The sequence below is a fragment of the Polyergus mexicanus genome, unplaced genomic scaffold (genome assembly GCF_030449975.1).
Source record: "Polyergus mexicanus isolate NDT 795.1 unplaced genomic scaffold, iyPolMexi1.0 SCAF_2, whole genome shotgun sequence".
Classification (NCBI taxonomy): domain Eukaryota; kingdom Metazoa; phylum Arthropoda; class Insecta; order Hymenoptera; family Formicidae; genus Polyergus; species Polyergus mexicanus.
The window spans coordinates 134200-153328 of record NW_027223322.1 but is presented as its reverse complement, the minus strand read 5'-3'; the positions used below and the strand labels follow the sequence as shown (position 1 = coordinate 153328).

The window sequence follows — 19129 nt, the reverse complement described above, 5'->3', positions numbered from 1 at the left end:
CGTTAATAATAGTAAAATAGGAGCGTGTGTGTGTGTGTGTGTGTGTGTGGATATAAGCTACATACCTATTATATTTTTAGACAATGTTATGTTTTTATTTGTAGTAGATTATTAAATATTTTAACGCATCTGTAATAAATTTGCTTAAATCAAGACTGAGAAGAAAATTGTCAATTTAAAGTCAGATGTTACAGAATGTGACTTTGGTTGACTTTTCGCGAAGCGCCCAAACGGGAATAGAAATTATAAATCGGCAACGCGATGCTTTCGCAATATCTCGCGACATTTCGATCGGATCGAAGAATGATCGCGAAACGGCAGCATGATGCGATGATCTATATGCGCGATCGCGTGGTGGACCAGGATGTTGCCGGATAAATCTATGAATAAACCGATGAGTGCAGGGCAAAATAGTAGTTGCGCTATATTCGCCCGCGTGGCACGTTACCGGGAAATATTTAAATATTTAGCTTACACGGGATGCGTATACATAAACCACTTGGCCGCGACTGATGCCTACGATTTCGCAAGCGCGACTACTCGCCGTTTGCGCGATATTTAATTCGATCGGATCGACCCGAAGATCGCGCGCGAGGCGATCTTCTGCTCGTTGTGAGTAAACAGAATTGCATTTCCGAGTCGTTCGGACCATTGCCCGTCCCGTAAATGTATGCACGTAACTTTATTACTAAGTACTAAGAGCAAGTTATTTGTTCGTTTGCACGTTTGCGCGATATTTTATATCGTTTACGCATTTTCGCGTATATTCTTTAAAAAATTCCGAAAGCCAATTCGTTTTAACATCGTCTAAATCTGACTAAAAAGCTTTCTTTTACTTAAACGTATTATATATACGTATTATCTTTTATGTCATACGACAATATAATATTTTTGGATAGCAAAAAAATGTTGGAAAGATTTCTTTAACGACTCGAAAACGAATAAGGCGCTTGTCAAGTTAGACCGCAAGAAATATCTGATTTTATATTTTTATTAAGTATTTTATAAATTACGTATGTATTTTTTTTCTATCTTGAAGATACTTAATAATTTAGAAATAATGGAAATAATTTTATATTAAAAGAAGCTTCGTACACTCATACATAAAGTTATTTCGGATTAATTCGGATGGATTACGGAATTCAACGCGCGCTGCACAATGCGTTGCATTCTACAGCAACTTGATAAACTTGCTAAATGCGCGTCCGAAAAGTACGCAGCAGCATTTTGATGCCCGCCACAAATCTGGGCGCAGACTAAACAAGCGTCGTCGAAATAAATGTGGATCGCGGAATGTTGCAAAAATGCGCACTCATAGAATAATTCAGAGAGTGTACATGCCAGGCCACTATCACGATCGCATTCCGGGCGCCGCGAAGAAAAATCATCAGCGTTTTACCCGTCTCGATGGCCACTCTTAAAGATCGACGCCGACCTCTGATGTAACTCCCCCGCCGTCACATGACGTTCTTACGAGTTTTACTTAATCCTTTTGTAATTCGTATTGAGAGAGAGACAGAGAGAGAGAGAGAGAAATTTTTCCTTTAAAGTTTTTCAAGAAAAATTAAAATGATTTAATGAGACACATCACTTTATTTTTCTATTATTATTATTTCTAATTTATTTTTGATATAATAATTTATATGGAAATATGTGTTATTCTATCTTTCTCTTTGTCTCTCAATTCCGAGCATATTTATATATAATCCTACTGTAGGAGAGTAAAAAATAAAAAGATTTCCACGGCTTTTACCGTTTTTAACGATTTTATAGTCTTTTTCCAGGATTAAAAAAATTAAAATAAAGATTAGTATTGAAAAGATTTTTCCCTCTGTTTCGTAACGATTTTCATTAAAAAGCGCAGGTGACGGAAATTGATGCCTATTATCTGCTGAAGAGAAATGGATTCACGAGCTTATCGATTTTTCGTTCGTTTGTCACGATGGTTAATATTGTAGAAAAGCGCGCATCTCCGTGAAACGGCAAAACCAACCGGTCATTGTTCTCGTGTACTCTCGGTCTGCATAAATTGTATGTTTAATTTACTTAACGGAATCCTCACATGGACGAGTTTATTCGAACGTAAATCTAGGTACTGCCATATGATGCGGCGAGAAAACATGCGAACGAACTTATAAGCCAGTTATAAATTAGATCTATTACTTGAAAGAATAAAATTACGGTTACGCGCGCACGCTAAAGATTTAAGAGCCTTAGTCCAGATCGAGCTTTGTCATAAAATCGAAGTCCGTCTGCCGACGAACGTGCGACTTAAAATTAAATGTGATCATCGTTCGTTTAAATAGTTCGCCAAGTTCAAGTGCGTCGTGAATCGTGCACACTTTTACTTCACTTGTACTAGATATTTCACGATCATTTTAATTTAATGGAGAAAAATTATTGTTTGCGTACAATCTACATAAATTAAAAAAAAAAACGATATCTTTGATATTGTCAGTAGAGGTTTCTCTCTTTCTCTTTTTATCGATGAAAATTCGAAGAGATTCCAGAAAATATTTTCTTAAATTTCTCACATAGCATCCTATCCGATCCTTCGACAAACGGAATAATTTAGTAAAAATTAATTTTAGAGTACTTTATTTCGATCGTCACTTAAAGCTGACATTAGAAACCTGTTGCACGACGGCAAGGTTCGAAATGGTTAACTCGGCATTTCAATGCAAGGTCGCGTTGCGAGACCTCGTCCCCTTCTTCGTAGGACAAGAAGGGAAAGGGCGACAGGAACGGCGGTGCAGCATCCAGGATACAGCAAAGCGTGTGTAAAATCCACGTGAAAAGTACGCGCCGGCGTCCTGACGTGCGCGCGCGCGCGCGTTTGGCTTCCGTCCTCTCCACCGCTGTTATTCTCTCGGGCATCGATCAGCTTCCTGATAGCTGTGCGACGGGTCCGCCAGTTTCAGGCGTAACGCCGCGTCTGGCTGTTGCTCGTCGCGGAAAAGCCACAGCTTGCGGAATCGCGATGCCGTCGCGATTGCTCTCCCGATAACGCGTTTGGCAAATTGGACGTGTACGCTCACAAATATTCCGATATCGTTCGAAACGATTTTAAAATTTTTCTTCTCTTCTCTCACGATGTTAAAATTCAGTAAACTAATAATAATAATAATTTGTGCGGTGTGATGCTGCGACAGCAGGTAGCTAGCAGATCGCTCGACGTCGATCATCACGAGTGTCTCGTCTTTAACAATTTTAAAACATAAAAAATTATATTTATTCTTTTTCGATCGAAATAAAATCTTTCAGTATTGATAATAAATATTAATAAACATATAATATAATTATGCGGATGCACGCGCGCGCGACAGATTGACGTGATCATTGCATGATCATTTTTAAATCTGTACCTTATAATTAACATTGGGTATTATTCATTCGGGAAAGCAGAGGAAAATATCCAAGCAAGTCGTTAATCGCAAGAAGCAAATTTGAATTTAATTAATAAATTTGAATTTAGTTAAATTTTTCTCGTGCGAAATATTTTGATCGAGGTATTTATTTCGCGCGCATTTTGTGTAGCAAGATGATGGACTCACAAGCGGATAATACAATATATTTCTATCCGAAATAACAATTTTTCTAGTTATTTCAATTTGCTATAATACTACGCAACAGAGAACTAGAGCGAATTGAATAATACTCTCTCTTCTCGAATTAAATATTCAATTCTTAAATAAAAATGCATCGAAAATATAAACAGTTTCAAAAAATATAGCATTTTTTACGGGAAGAAAAATTTCACGGAAAGAGAAAATAAAGTAGATCTCTTTTTTTTTTTTTAGCGAGATCCTGGCGATTCTATTGCTTCTTTAAGTGGACGGAAGCAACAATCGTCTGATTTGGATGTATTACGCACGCTCCTTTTTCTCTCTTTCTCTCTCGGCGAGAATTCAAGTAACGCGGGCGCAATTACAGGCGCGTCGCGACGCTTCCGTCGCGTGTAACAGGTTGTAATTTTATTCGAGCCTCGTCGGCGAGCAAATTCGCGTTGAAAGTGTTTACTTGCGATCGTATGGTATTCTAGGGCGGCAAGATGGCACGTGGATAAGTACTTATAAGCGAACGATTCTAAACACGACAGGCTATTGTCTCTCATTGTCTTACAAACTTTCTTCTCTTTTTTCAAATTCTTTGACTTCTTCGAGATCGATTCTCTTTTTTTAAAGAAACTTATCGCAATACTTTTTTCTTCATAACTTAAATACCTTGCTGATTAGAGACTTTTAAAATTAAAATTCTGTCAACACAAATTTTATTTTAATATTGTATAATGAAAAAAATTACAAGATCTCGCGTTATATAATATAATGTATTTATATCTTTATAACTTTATTTATTTAATATTTTTATTGGTATTTCTATAACAAACTCTCAGATTATAATGTTATTAAACATAATGTTATTACGATAAAATATTATTACGATAAATATTATTACAATGAAATTAATTAAATATAGTAAAATCTTTTATTTTCATCGCTATAATTTAATTCATTAAATTGTCGAGGTTTTTACTTATTTATACCATAATTACATAAGCATTTGAATTTAAAAGAGTTTTAAATCTGCATATTTTTTTCTGACAAAAAAAACAACTGTGCTATCTCTGCCGATTGTAACGAAAGAGCGATATATATATATATTATTATATAAAAACTATTATTATTAAAAATAGATTATATTATTTAAAAAAATTGCTTGCAACATTTTGTTCTGATTTTATCTTACTGTTGCTGAAGATGGTTGCTGAAAGAACTCTTAACCATTCTGTGTGCGTATTTAGGAGCAAATCGAATAATGTCACTTTATATCTCGAGAAGACTTCGCTCGGAAATCAACTTGACTCTCTTTGTTTGACAGTCAGAATTTAATCTTCCACGTGTACTTCAGTTTATCTTATTAATGCCGTATATATATATATATATTTTTTTTTTTTAAATGTTATAACACGCGTCGTGCAAGTTTAATCGAAGAATTATTAAATCCGCGTTCGAATGTCAGGACCATATGGTTTCTCTTTCGACATGTTCCAGTATCAGGAAACGTGCGTTTCCTCTTTTTGGTGTCACGGTCACGTTACACTGAATACTTCTTCCTGACCTTGTCTCGTCGAATTTGCTGAAAACTTTGCAAATTGATCACACCACTGCGATGAATCTTATGATACTTTTTATACGAATCATTTAAAAATCATTAAAAAATGGCATATTATTCATTAAAGTTAATTAATTTTCTACACATTGGCAGAGTTTATCTCTCAAACAATGATTTTCAACAATATTATACACACAATTAATACCAATCAGAAAGCAAAGATTCGCGGAACTATGTTCTGTACACATTTATAGTGTGTCACGAATTGTCATGGAAAAATTAATTAAAAAATTTCGACAAACTGTTCTGTCTGCAAAATATTTATTTGTCTTCTACCGCATATTGTACATATAGCTCGTATAAAATTAAATGTTTGCTTAATAAAGTATTAGCTTTAATCTAATGGAATTACGCGGTTATGACAATAAAGTCAACTGCAATTCACAAAATCACAAATGCGATTGAACTAAAGAATAAGATAATCAATTTTTTTTTTCTACAGAATGATAAGGAGACATGCAAAACAGGTTTATAATTTCACCACGAGATAGATATGCAGGTTTTTTTTTTTAAATTCAATCGTACTGATAAAAATAGTACTAAGAAACTATTCATAAGAATAAAAAGGAAAGTGTAATAAAACAAATTTAATAAATAATATAAATAATAAAAGAAACGCATGCACGAATTACGGGATATCCAGTATATTGTAAAAAATTCATACGCAGCTTATTCGCCGAAAGATATTGATTTTAATTACGTGCTTTCATCTCTCCTTGAGATTAACACGAAGGTAACGAATCTGATTGTGAGACTATTTGGCATAAGGATAAACCGCGGAGAACATTTATGACATAACTCCGCATTAATTAGCAAAGAGAGCTTATATGTAATTAAGCGATCGTACAATGAATCATTATGTTCGCGCAACGGGATCAAGCAAGAGGTCATGATCGATCGCGCGCGCAATCGATTCTGTAATCGGACGAGACTTGGGGTGGCATGAGGAAAAACCGGAGCGTGAAAAAGCGAGAGAGAGAGAGAGAGAGAGAGAGAGAGAGAGAGAGAGAGAGAGAGAGTGAGATGGAGTGCCGTGGATGAGCTTACAAGCTCAATCGGACGGGGGGTGCGGGAGTCCTTAGTCACGGCGCTAAATATAACGGGCGGTCGGTCAGTTCGTTCGTAAACGAACGTAAAAGTGCTCGACGCGCGATCGTCTCGAAAGCTCCGCTTCGTGCAAACCTCCACGAGCTTTTAAAGAGGCGCGACCATTTTTTCTTCGACACGCGCGTCTTGTCTTTAGATGCGACGCATATATGAACGGCGATGTTCTTTTCCATTTTACATATTTTTTTTCAATACCGATCACTTTGATGATCGATGTTCTGGATTCGAGATATCGGATATCTTTCTCTCCTTTAATTTCTGTTTTTCCTGACCTGATGAGTATTAGAAATTGCGCGAGAATTATTTATCTAGCAATTCTTATGTTAAAAATAAAAATTTTTACGCATACTTTTGTTTTTGATTTCTTGGAAGTTTCATTAAAAATATATTTTTAAATATATTTTTGAAATTGTTTATCTGAAAATGTTTATGTTGAGAATGAGGAATTGGAAATATACGACAGATTTTCAATGCTTGTCACTCGTGATGATCGATATATTGGTGTCGAAAACTTATGCCATTATTACAATAATTTAATAGAGAGAGAAAGAAAAAACAATTGTAATTTATTTTGAACAAACTTATATAAAATAAATAAAACTCTTGTGAAATTCGTAAAAAGAGTACGAATATAAATTATATAAATACTATTCTTTCGATGCAGTTTACCAAAGCGAGAAGCCTTGAGCGCGATCGAGAAAACTCGTTGGGAAAGCCCCGGAATAAAACGTTTGAGGACGGCACACATTTACGTACGGAAAGCGTAAGAGTTCGGCTTTGATTTCGGCGTTTCCGCTAAGCGGAGAAGGTTGAAGCGATAGTCCGGAAATACGCGAGTGAATATTTTGCGTCGGCCACATTTCGCGTGCATCGATTCCGCGAGGATGCTATGCGAGTAAGGGTGCATCCGCGCTTACGAAATCTCAATACAGGTGGCCTATGAGGATGACAATGAACGCTGATCGCAAGCTCATCAATCAGCCATCGTTGGACAGCGAGAATAACGAACGCGTCATCACTGAACGCGTGGGTAGTTTTCGTTTTCGACGTTTATATTAACTTGGCAGGCGGCTAATTTTGAATGAAAAAACATTGCAAATACTTTGAGTAAGCGCGTTGAGTATGTTCTTTTGACGTATTACGCGCGTCGCAAAAGTTTGTAAAAGAAAATTTTTTAAGTAACCTCAAGTGTCATATTTGAAAATCAGATAGATTTTCTTTTCTCATATTAGCTATCCTTCTAAATGTTTTGAGAAAAGAATGTATTTGTTTTATCCACTTATATTTTTTGCGAATTAAACGTATATAATGAAAAAAATATAGAAAAAAGAAAACGCGAATGTAAAAGATGTAACTAGGAAAAAGAGATGTGAAAAAAAAATTGGTAATGATAAAAGATGAAGACAATGGCGAAAGATTTCGAGGTGGAGTGCGCGTGATCTATTACACCGTGTATTAAGTAATTCATGATTAAAATATCATCGATGTCTCTCGATGTTGACATAATCTGTCAGTATCGACGCATTGTTCCTATTATCCTCCGCGATCCGTATCCATGGGACGTAATATCTTGCGATTTGTCGTTTACATTGCATAACGATCATAATCGCCGAGCCTCGTCATAATCATACACGTGAATTATTTCGTAAGCGCACGTGCGAGCTTCATCACGAAACGCGACGCGATGATAATCGAATGACAGCTATGTATGTTTCCTCTTCTCCTCTGTCTCGATCAAGCGTTTCTTTCTCTTTCAACACCACTTGACAAATATTTCAATAATCGTCTCTTTTTTTTACGCGCAGGACACGAGAACTCATGTGGTCGTGGAACTTTACGACACGGAACGATCCTACGTGGAGGCGCTACAGATACTAGTCAATGTGAGTATTAATGATTTTAGATAAGACTTTAGAATCAGATTTTTTTAGAAGACACGAGAAATAAATATTTATAAAATAAATAATATATAAATAAATATAATACCTATATAATAATATAAATACAATATTATAAAAGATAATATAAGAAATAATATAAAATAATATAAAAGATATTTTCTGTTTGATGTGTGGTAATTAAATTGTAAGTAACAGAAACTTTAAAGATTTTTTTTGATTTGTACAGCGATATTAATCTATATATACATACAATATATATATAGCTAAATACGAACCTTAATATTTGACATAGTTTTCTCCAAAAAATAGTACAGATTTTTAAATATTTGTTATTATCGAATATATTTTTTAATTAAATTCTTTACAACTTTGAAATCTTTGTTAGAATACGTAAGAGTAAGAGGAGAGAGATAAATGCAGACAAATTAATTTTCTTCAAAAATAATACTCTTTCCGGATTGGATTGATCAAGAGAAGCGCATTGATCGATCTCTCAAGTCGCGTTGCAACGTCAGAAGAAACGTTCAATCGATGCGTGTCGGAAACTGCGATTCGTCCTTGCATCTTGTAAACAAACAATCCCGTTCGTTTACTCTCTCCGCTCTAGCGAACTGTTGCTAGTTTGACCCAAGCACGCCGTCTCTTCGGCCTGTTGTTTTCATTAAAATTTCCATTCCCGACTTCATTCTTCGCTAAACACCGGAAATAAAGTTAAAATATCAGGTCGTAGCAAATATTATAGTTACGGGAATCGATTGCATAATATTGTATTCAGAATGCATTAGCAATTATACACGTATCGTTGCTCTCATTTCGAGAAGTGCTTAGACGTTAGTTAAGAAACTCGTGTATGTAGAAAAATGACTTGGGTGTGCTGACTTGGAAATATTTTGATCGAATAAAAAGTTTTGGAAAAAGTTCGGTTTATCTTTGACCTCGCCCCTCGTATATGAGAAATCTTTATTCGTACATTCAAAATGTACGTAAATTCTTCTAACAGACAATTCTTTGTGACAATTGACAGTATATTTCAAGGTGGCATTAAATATAACAAAATTGCCGTCCTCCTTACCAAGGACGCTTTCAAATGTGCTCGCTATTTGATTTTCAGCGCATTATTTGGGTCCTTCGTCTGAATATATTTTGTTTGAGCGGGGAAATGCATCTAATATTTGTTGAAAGGTGTTCCGCAAAATTGATTACTGGATCATACGAAGAAAATAAAAGGCAATCAGGAGCTTTGTTTGATTACTGGATGATGTGCAGGATGAGTTTATAAGTAAATGCGCGTGTCAAGGTATCGCTATCACGCGAAATGATAATTGCGTTACTCATTTAAATCTACAATATTTTCCGACGCGGATATTCTGCATGCAGAATGTTCCAGTTCACGCGTCCACATCTTTTTATCTCTTTTGCGCTCTTTATCTCTAACTTTACTGAAATTAAAAGCTAAAAATACTCCAGCCATAGAATCTTATGACTTATACGATTTTTCAAAATGACACAAATTCAATTTACGACAAGACGTACTAGTGAAAAGTATAAAAAGTATAGAAATAAAATAATATAAAAGTAAATCTAGATGAAAAGTATAAAACTTGAATCATAAACGTGTAATGTGTTTAAAATCTATAAAATTTTGAACGCGTTTAATTTTATTAAAAGCATATAGAGAATTGCCTTTCTCTTGCGATATCTTTCGAAATTTATGAAGTTCTTTTAAGCACACGGGATCTCTCGTAATCGGAAGTGCGATGATTTGAGCACGTGTGCAGCGCGAGACGCGTCACATTAACTTGCAACGTGCTCCGTATAGTTGTAACAATTATATGGACTGTAATTGATACTTCAATAAAACATATCTGGACAAACATTGGCTATAAGACCGATATTGAGGCCAATCTTCGTTTTAAATAATTAAGCGTACCACGCTAATTGCATTGCTGTTTTGCAGCGCGGAATAATCATTGAATCAAGCAATTAAGATAATTAATGCATAAAGCGATAAAGCTATCAGGAAATTATATGCTACTTTATTGCATGATTTTATTCGAGGACACCTCTCGTTTTGCCAATTATCAACGTAAGCTTTTAAACGAAATTATCATTTCTCGATCTAAACCTTTGATAATAAGAAAAGCTTTTGCGACATTCTTTCGAGGCACACACATGGATAAATAATTTAAAATATTTTAAAAGTATGTGTGTCGCGTATTTTTCAAATTACACACATTTTAATATTACATTTGACATTTTTATATTTTCCACATGTATATTAAGTTATTTTTTAATTAACATAATGAAAGAAAAATTTTATTTTATTATTTTTGAATGTTAAAGGGCAGGATAAAAAAAATTAAAAGAACAACACGCATGCAACATTAAAAACATACATTGAATTAATTACTGAGTAAATTTAATTTAATTTAAAAGTAAAGAAATATGTATATAAATAAAAAAGATATATCCTATAATACTTTAATAAAAAAAAAAATATATATATATATATATTTTTTTTTTCATAATAGTGGTACAGGCTAGCTTGATTGTCATATTTTATAAACAACGCGGCTGTGTGCCGAAAATTCTTGTCGGCGTGTTCGCCGATTATTTAACAATGACCTTGGAACCAACGACGCGACAAGGGGTCTCGAATTTTTCACGTCGCCGTACGATGTAGAAAAAAATATGGGAATGGTGTCGTCACGGAAGAGTCGCACAAATAAACGTGTAAGACATATTTCTCGCCGCCGTCGATTACGGTATCGACGCGCGTTGACGTTAATCGAATTTAACTTATTTCTTGGTATTCAAATTCTATTATTATTTAAAGTTTGTAAAATTCATGGGGCCTTTTTCATCTCGAAGAACAAAGAATCGAGCCGAAGGCTCCACGGTAAACACGCGAAAACACTTTGTCATAATTTAAATCTTATTGTCTTATTGTCTAATCTTATCATTAGGAAATTTCTTTTGCCAGATGATACAATTTTTTTTGGCACATTCAAGTTTTCTTTCCTATTTCATTAAAAATATTATTGACTGTGCAAAAGATCTAATGTCAGAGACACGTTTTCAGTTTTGTTGATAGAAAATTTAATACATAGAAAAATTATTTTGCTACAACGCATGTTTGAAAAACATATTATAAAACACAGTATTTGGTACTTGCATTGGTTGCAGAAATACCTACAGCCCTTGAAGAGCCCCGACAATGCCGGCTTAGTGGATGCCGGAACGGTCGACGAGATATTTTATCAGGTAAGGAAAAGTTGTCATCTCATTATCAATTTTTATTCGAAAAAGAACTGTTTTAAGAAAAATAAAATAAAAGAGATATATTATTATTTTAAATGTACAATATTATACAAATTATATAAATATATTATTTTTTTAACCTTGCACGTATATGTGCGCTATTACTTTTAAGCTACTACTTGCTACGTTTGGAGCAGCAGTTAATTAGCAAATTGCTGACTTTTAATTAGCACAAACTGTGTCTTTGAAAGGTTTTTGACAAATTGTGTCTTTGAAAAGTAGCGAGTAATCAATCATCAATTGATCAATAATTTATAGCCTGGTACATAGACTAATTTATAGACTAGTATCTAACTAAATTGACATTTAGTTCATCAAATATTAGTGACATTTGGCGTTAATAAAAGATGCGTGAAAATGTATTTATTATGTTAAACTTTTATAACAGTTTGAGGAATATTAAGATTATAGAATAGATGTTTAAAGCTATAACATTTAATGATAATATTTGAAAGTGCTTGTAAATGTGGTTACGTCACTCTTCTTTCTGTATCTTTTAATCTTTCTTTAATACATGTACTTGAATCGATAAATAATAATAAATTTATGAGAATCAGAATCCATTCAGACACTTCGCTTGTTAAGCTTGATGCGTTGCGTTTTATGATTAAAAATTCGCTCGTATTTCTCGCTTGATTTCGTATAAAGTATTATTCAATCTCGCGTCGTTTGATTAATGATAAAGTTGTTGAAGGGAAGTGCTTGTGCATTTTCAGATTCCTGCGCTTCTCAGCCATCACGAGGTATTCTTGGAGGAGCTGCGTAGGCGACTGGACACCTGGGAACTCAAGCAGACGATCGGCGACGTCTTCCTCGATGTGGTCAGTTTACATTGTTACTAGGCGCGCAAATATCTTCCGGCCATGTGTATGAGAGATTAAGCGCGTAACAATATATACGTTTCTTTTTTTTACCGTTTAAGATTCTAAAATGCTAATCAAGAATCGACAGATTCGCTGCGTAACATTAATTTGCGATGCGTTATTTATTTTATTCGATCTGCTTTAATAAATTAATTTGTGTATCGTAGCCTCTCTCTCTCATATTATCCTCCTTACATAAACATGGAATATTTGTAGCTCTTGAAACACACATTTGTCTGCGTTTCGCATATTTTCCCTGCATTATATAACGAATGAATTTGTGATGGTAATTTTGCGACGTATTCGTATAATTCGTTCTTAACTCATGAATACTTAAATAATGAGTTAGAGTACTTTCTTTGAAATAACGCGCTTATTTGGAGAATTGTGTTTCGCGTACGTTATATATATTTTCATCGATACGCCGAGATATAAACATAAAGAAACTTGTGCCGTGTTTTGCAGTTCACGAAACCGGTGGTGCTGGAGACCTACACCCTGTTCCTGGACAATTGGAAATCCGCGAGGAAGGCGATAAAAACAACGTGCCAAGCGAAACCGGCCTTTGCACGATTTCTCGAGGTACGTTCTATCCGCTTCAATTCTCTCTCTCTCTCTCTCTCTTTATATAACGTGGCAGTTATTATCAAATACAAAACATTTTTATTTCACGTCATTTTTTAAAGCATTGCGGTCCTGCTCTTTCGTATAATTTTATTGTGATATAATTTAACTTGTTACTTGATTGCTAATAGCATTCTCGTCTACTTTCCACATAAAATCCTTCGAGATTCTGAACATCTTTGATACGCTTGTTAGTAAAGCAAAGCTGTAAAAAAAAAAAAAAAAAAAAAAACCCAGATTATATAATTAATATAATATAATCCTCAAAATTATTTTGCACAAAGTTTACGCTTACACGATTACAAAAAGATACGATTGTAATTATTATCAATTAAAATATCTAAATTGCATGCCAAGAAATAAATTCTCTCTAATTCGGAGTATAATTTTATCCGAGGTAAATTATAAAAAGTTTTCAGTGGATATAGATTGACACTCTGTTATAATTAGACGATGGAGCGCGAGCACAAGGGCAAACTGGGTTTGGACCAATTGCTGATCAAACCTGTGCAAAAGATTCCGCGGTATGAGCTACTGATACAGAGATTGCTAAAGCACACAGACCCTACGCATCCCGATTACGAGCTGCTGCAGGCCGCGCAGAAAGAGGTGCACGAACTGGTCGTAAAGATCAATTGCACGGAAAGGGAGTCACTCGAGTGGGAACAGCAACAGACGACATTAAGGGAAGTCCAGGCCCTCGTTGAAGGTCTCGCCGGCATTGTAACGAACGACAGGTATTAATGACCAACGACTTTTGTTTACGATTCTTATGTCGGTCGCGGATGATTCGATTAGCAACAATATTGATATAAAAAATTGATTGGTTCTAATAGAACAATATATTTAGTCGTCTGCTCCCGACGGCTGATCTCGGATTTACGATCGATATGTTGCGCGAGATCTCGATTTACGATAATTTTTTACCATAATATTCCTGCATTAGTAAAACGCATCCGTTCATAAATTCATGTTATGATGGGAAAATAGTCTCGATATTTTTCGCATCGTGACGTGCGCCTAGAAATTTAATTTCAGCATAGTGCGAGAAAATAATGGAGCGAGGACAATTAATTAAGATCTGGAAATTGTAATTAATCGTTCAATTTACAGAACGTGCACAAAAACATGTTTTGTTTAATTTATATTTTTGTTATTTCTAGATACTTGAGTATCGACTGTTCACCACTTTATGTCATAATAATAATATATTAAATATAGATTGTGGTTGATATTTAAAAAACACATCATTGTATAAAATTTAATAAAACGGTATAATTTAATTTCATGATTTAATTAAACGGTATAAAAATTTCATTATAGCCTGCTGTCGTGATGTCAATCTTTTAGAATAACTGTTTCAAAGCAACCTTTAAAGGCGTAAGTGATTGAGAAAATACATAATGTATCATAAATGATTGAGAAACTGTCTCGTCGCAGTAACGTTTTCCAATAAATTGTCGATTATTGCTGTGACAGAAACATCGTTCCACTTGACGCGCTTTTCAATCTGTGCCAATCGCGTTGCACGCGTTACACCGTTTTTCCACCGGACTTATTTAGCCGTCGGAATCGGGGTATCGATTACCAATAATAATGTGTTGTGGTGGAAACTGTCCGCGACGCGACAAAAAGATTCATCGAATTTATCGTGTGACACGTTATCCGCTTTTCCCTCTGTAGAGCTTTCGTCCGGCATGATCTGGTCACTATAGCATCGAATCAGGGCACGCGGAAGGAACGGGCTTTATTTTTATTCTCCGATCTCCTCGTCATCACCAGCATCAAGCGCAGAAGCGGCACGATAAGAAAACCGTCAACGTAAGTATCCTTGACAAGAATATCTGAAATATATTTAAATAAAGAACATATAAAATTGCGAATTTTTCTATCAAACGAAATAAAGATTTTTTTGAATTAATTTTTTAAATAAATTTAGCTAAATATAACATTTTCTAGATAAAATAAGTAGACACTGTGGCAACATTTACAAGATTTTCTAAAAATTGCTTACAATCAATTTATTTTAGTGATATTTTATTTTAAAGATATTATATAAAGATTTTTAAAATAAAATTGTATAATAGATTTTTTGAATGATATATTTTGATACATACAAAAAAAAAATCCTTAAAGATAAAAGAGAAAAGTATTGCGACAATAATAAGAGATAAAAATTCGCAGGAGCACGTGTCCGAATAGCCTGGTTGGTCTGCTTGACGCGAACAAATACAAAATGCTGATGCGAATTCCACTGGATGATCTCGAAGTGATGAAAGGTATTGTATAGATACGCCGATTTATCGAATTATTTTAGAATGAAACTACCCTAATATCGATTTTTCAGCCAAAGACGAGAATCTAAGGCGAATGGCGCGCGAGGTAGATTATCTTCGAGAAGATTGCACAAAGTTAACTCAACTTCAGGAACTCACCGCGACTTTGCATGGTGCCAAGCAGCAGTTGGAGGATCTTATTAAGGATATGCTGAGTCAGGCCCAACGGCAACTGGCTGAAAGAAATGCAGCGCATTCGCAATTGGCTTGCTTAGAACTAACACTCAATACTCAGTAAGTATTGTACAAGAGAAAAATTTTTAATTTAATTCAATTTATTTTAATTGTTGAGAAATTTCCTTTTGAAAATTAAATGAGATAAATAAATGAGAAAGCGCCTAGGAGATATTAATGATAGTAAGATATCATTATTTTTTAAGATTTCATACATACTCAAGTCTTTATATGTTATTGCATACTTCGAGAGAGCGAACGCGAAATTATAATCTTTGCAATAATACGAAATAAATTCTTGCTATGAAATATCAGAATCCACGATTGGACATACTTTATTTATAAATTTGTCGATCGAATATACACTTTATTTATAAACTTGTTCTTGTATAATTATCCATGAGATGAAATAAACTGGAAAATTTATAATTAAATCGATTCAATTGATGATTAAATTTAGCCTGGTTGATAATTAGTTGCGAGCTAATTTTCCAAGATTATCGCGAAATCCTTTAATCGCGTTCTCCCCCCGAGAATCGTTTTCGATCACGTTTCCGTTACATATACATATTGGGAATTTCTAAATCGCGATGATTCGATCGTAGTTGCAACGTGACTCATATTGTACTTGCGTACTTTATTTACAGAGCCGGAATTGAAAATATATCTGTTATGTTCGCGAAACCTGACAAACGTGCGAGTTGGGAGGAGAGTTTTAACGAAGCCAAACAGAAACTCGGTAAGTAGCGTTACATCGAGCTTTTCCTATTTATAAAGTCATCTTAATGAAAATAGTTTTTAAGTATTAATATATTGTATATTTAAAAATAATATTTTTTTGATTTTTTTAAAACAATATTTAGTAGCAATATAGTAGAAAAATATCCGATATATTACTCTTTATAAATGGATAATTTAATCAATGTAAGACAAAATATAATCAATATAACTTCTTTCGGATTTTCACAAATAATATCTGCAAAATGAAAACTTGAATGAAGAGAATTAAATGAGTAAAAATATCGAGGTAGAAACGTTGAAGATTAAATTACGATCTTAAAATAAACACGAGATTTTGCTTATTATTATTTTTAAAATCTTGCCATACACACATACATATACAATATAAAATCGCGTTGTTGCCTATTTTTTATTTTCTCAGTTTTTGAATTAAAAATCCACAAGTCAGAATATTTTAAGCATCTTGCTATTTCGCGTGCAGCACTGTCAGCCGACAGGAGACTGTGTCCTGAATTCGTGGGACCTCTGCCGATCAGAAAAACGCGAGCTGGTCTCCAGTTCACGTGCGCGGCGCCGACATTGGTAAACGGACAGGGTTCGAGGGACGTTTGGGTCTGCAACAGCGATGGATACGTTGGTCAGGTGTGCGTGCTGAGTCTGAGCCCGGAACCACCGCAGGTTACGTCGTGTAACGGAGTCTGCAACTCCAGGATACTCTGCGTCGCCGGGATACCCGCGTGCACGCCCGGGTAAGATTAGCGAGACGAAGTGTAAGCGAGAGAGAATTAATTGGGACGAGAGATAATATCGAACGTTTGTCGAAGTATACGAACACACGAGTTTAAATGTTTTCTTTTCAGTTCGAGCTCGTGCACGTCGAACAACAGCCCGTTCGTTAACAGCAAGAGTGGTATAAGCATATCGGTACAAGACGTGGATGCCAGTGGCGGTAACATACAGTTAGACAGGTAATCATTCTCTCTCGCGGCATTCGCGTGACTAAATATGCGTAAATAACGATATCTCCTACTTGATACTTGGCAGTATTGAGCGGTTTACAGCTGGGTATGATTTATTAATAATCATCATACATTATACAATACATGTATATTCCTCTCATTTATCGGATTAAATAATGTAAAATCTCGAATTTATCATCTCGCAATTTTATTCAGAAAAAAATCTATTTAAATTTAATTTAATTTGTATTAAAATATTTAACATTTATCTATACTCGCGCGTTTTACAGTAGCTCGAGCTCCGACGATTCGGATTCGGATGACAGTCCATGCGCAGATACGGGCAGCATGACATTGAGCGGTGACGTGTCGAGTATTGACAATATTACTGCGGAGGAGGACACGAATCAGCCTACGATGTGGTTGGGAACAGAAGACGGCTACATCCACGTATACAACTGCAACGACAACATCCGGATCAAGAAGAACAAGGTGAAGATCCTGCACGGCAGCAGCGTGCACTGCATCATGTAAGAGCCCCTTCTCTCTCTTAACTTTATTATTATATTCCATAGATAGTATATATTACTTTTAACGATCTATATACAATCGTAATACGATCTTTTATATACAACATTATATAATGTCATTTCAGATATTTGGATAACAAGGTGTTCGTTTCCCTTGCCAATGGAGACATCACTGTTTACGTTCGGGACCATAGTACGTGTCGCGATATATTTTTCTAACGATGTTTTTGTTTCTTTTTGTGTGATTTATAGTAAAATGTGATTTAAAAAAAATTTATTCTCCATCGTATTGCAGCCGGTGGATGGAACACGCCGGATCCGACGACGGTATCCGTCGGGACGGTGGCATCGCCGGTAACCAAGATGCTATCCGTTTCCGGGAAACTTTGGTGCGGCTGCCACAATAGTGTGAAAGTTTTGAACACTCACACCCTGGACATCGAACACACGTTTACGGTTAGCAGCGACACGAGCCGCGCCGTTTCCTGCATGGCGAATTCTGGAGGCTTAAGCGTCTGGATTTCCTTACACAATAGCGCTGTGCTGAGGCTCTTCCATTCCGGTAGCTACGAATGCCTAACGGATATCAATATCGCGCCGGCTGTCACCAAAATGCTTGCCAGTAAGTCTCAACTCTCGAGTAAGTGAAAATCTTTATTATTGTCTCAAGTATCATCTTAATTATTTATATTATTTATCATATTTGTTATATTGCATAATTTTCCACCGATTGTTTTTCGAATCATCGAATTAAATTAGCAAAAATTTAAAGAAGCCTCATAAAAAAGATAAATTTTAAGATAACAAATATTCTAGATTCGATATACACATCTTGTAATTCTTATCAAGCTAGTTACACAATCAAGCTAGTTTGAAAAATTAATTGTGTAAAATTTCTATTAATTTATACAATACATGGAACTGACTTCTTTCTCGTCTAATCTCGTCTAATAAAAATGTTTGCGATTAAAACAAATAAAGATAAAAGAAAATATAACAAAATACGTGTAACAAATTTTTCAAACTTGTTGAAATGTATCGTGTTTTATCCTAATTCGCTAATTGATCGACGGCAACGAGCCCTCATTTAGGGACGAGATCCGGCACTTATTTTAACGGAAGCGTTAAATTTGCTGCAGGTTGCGATGACATAATTCGGCAGCACAAGGCCGCGTGTCTCAGGGTTACTGCACTGTTGGCTTGCAACGAGTTGCTTTGGATCGGTACGAGCGCCGGCGTGCTGCTCACTGTGCCAATTCCCCATATAAAGTCATCAACTCAGAGGATGTCGCAGCCACCGATTGTGACTGGTGCGTATTGACGTCACATTCTTGTCACATTCTGTCGCCGTTATTATTGCGCCGTGATATAATTAGAAAACTGGCTGACATCCCAAATCGC

General features: G+C 35.2%; 1 protein-coding gene across 2 annotated transcripts in view; it reads left to right on the top strand.

Annotated features, from left to right (window-relative positions):
• The window catches only part of LOC138942525 (rho guanine nucleotide exchange factor 17), a 52468-nt gene that overhangs the window by 27615 nt on the left and 5724 nt on the right, over nt 1-19129 (top strand). For both annotated transcript variants that reach the window (XM_070312786.1, XM_070312794.1), the window contains exons 9-23: nt 8085-8162; nt 11367-11444; nt 12218-12322; nt 12830-12946; nt 13439-13725; nt 14672-14809; nt 15173-15267; nt 15336-15558; nt 16146-16237; nt 16721-16988; nt 17100-17207; nt 17489-17728; nt 17854-17921; nt 18024-18350; nt 18865-19038. In XM_070312786.1, the coding sequence (XP_070168887.1) occupies nt 8085-8162; nt 11367-11444; nt 12218-12322; nt 12830-12946; nt 13439-13725; nt 14672-14809; nt 15173-15267; nt 15336-15558; nt 16146-16237; nt 16721-16988; nt 17100-17207; nt 17489-17728; nt 17854-17921; nt 18024-18350; nt 18865-19038 (2398 nt within the window). The remainder of the gene's footprint in view (nt 1-8084; nt 8163-11366; nt 11445-12217; nt 12323-12829; nt 12947-13438; nt 13726-14671; nt 14810-15172; nt 15268-15335; nt 15559-16145; nt 16238-16720; nt 16989-17099; nt 17208-17488; nt 17729-17853; nt 17922-18023; nt 18351-18864; nt 19039-19129) is intronic.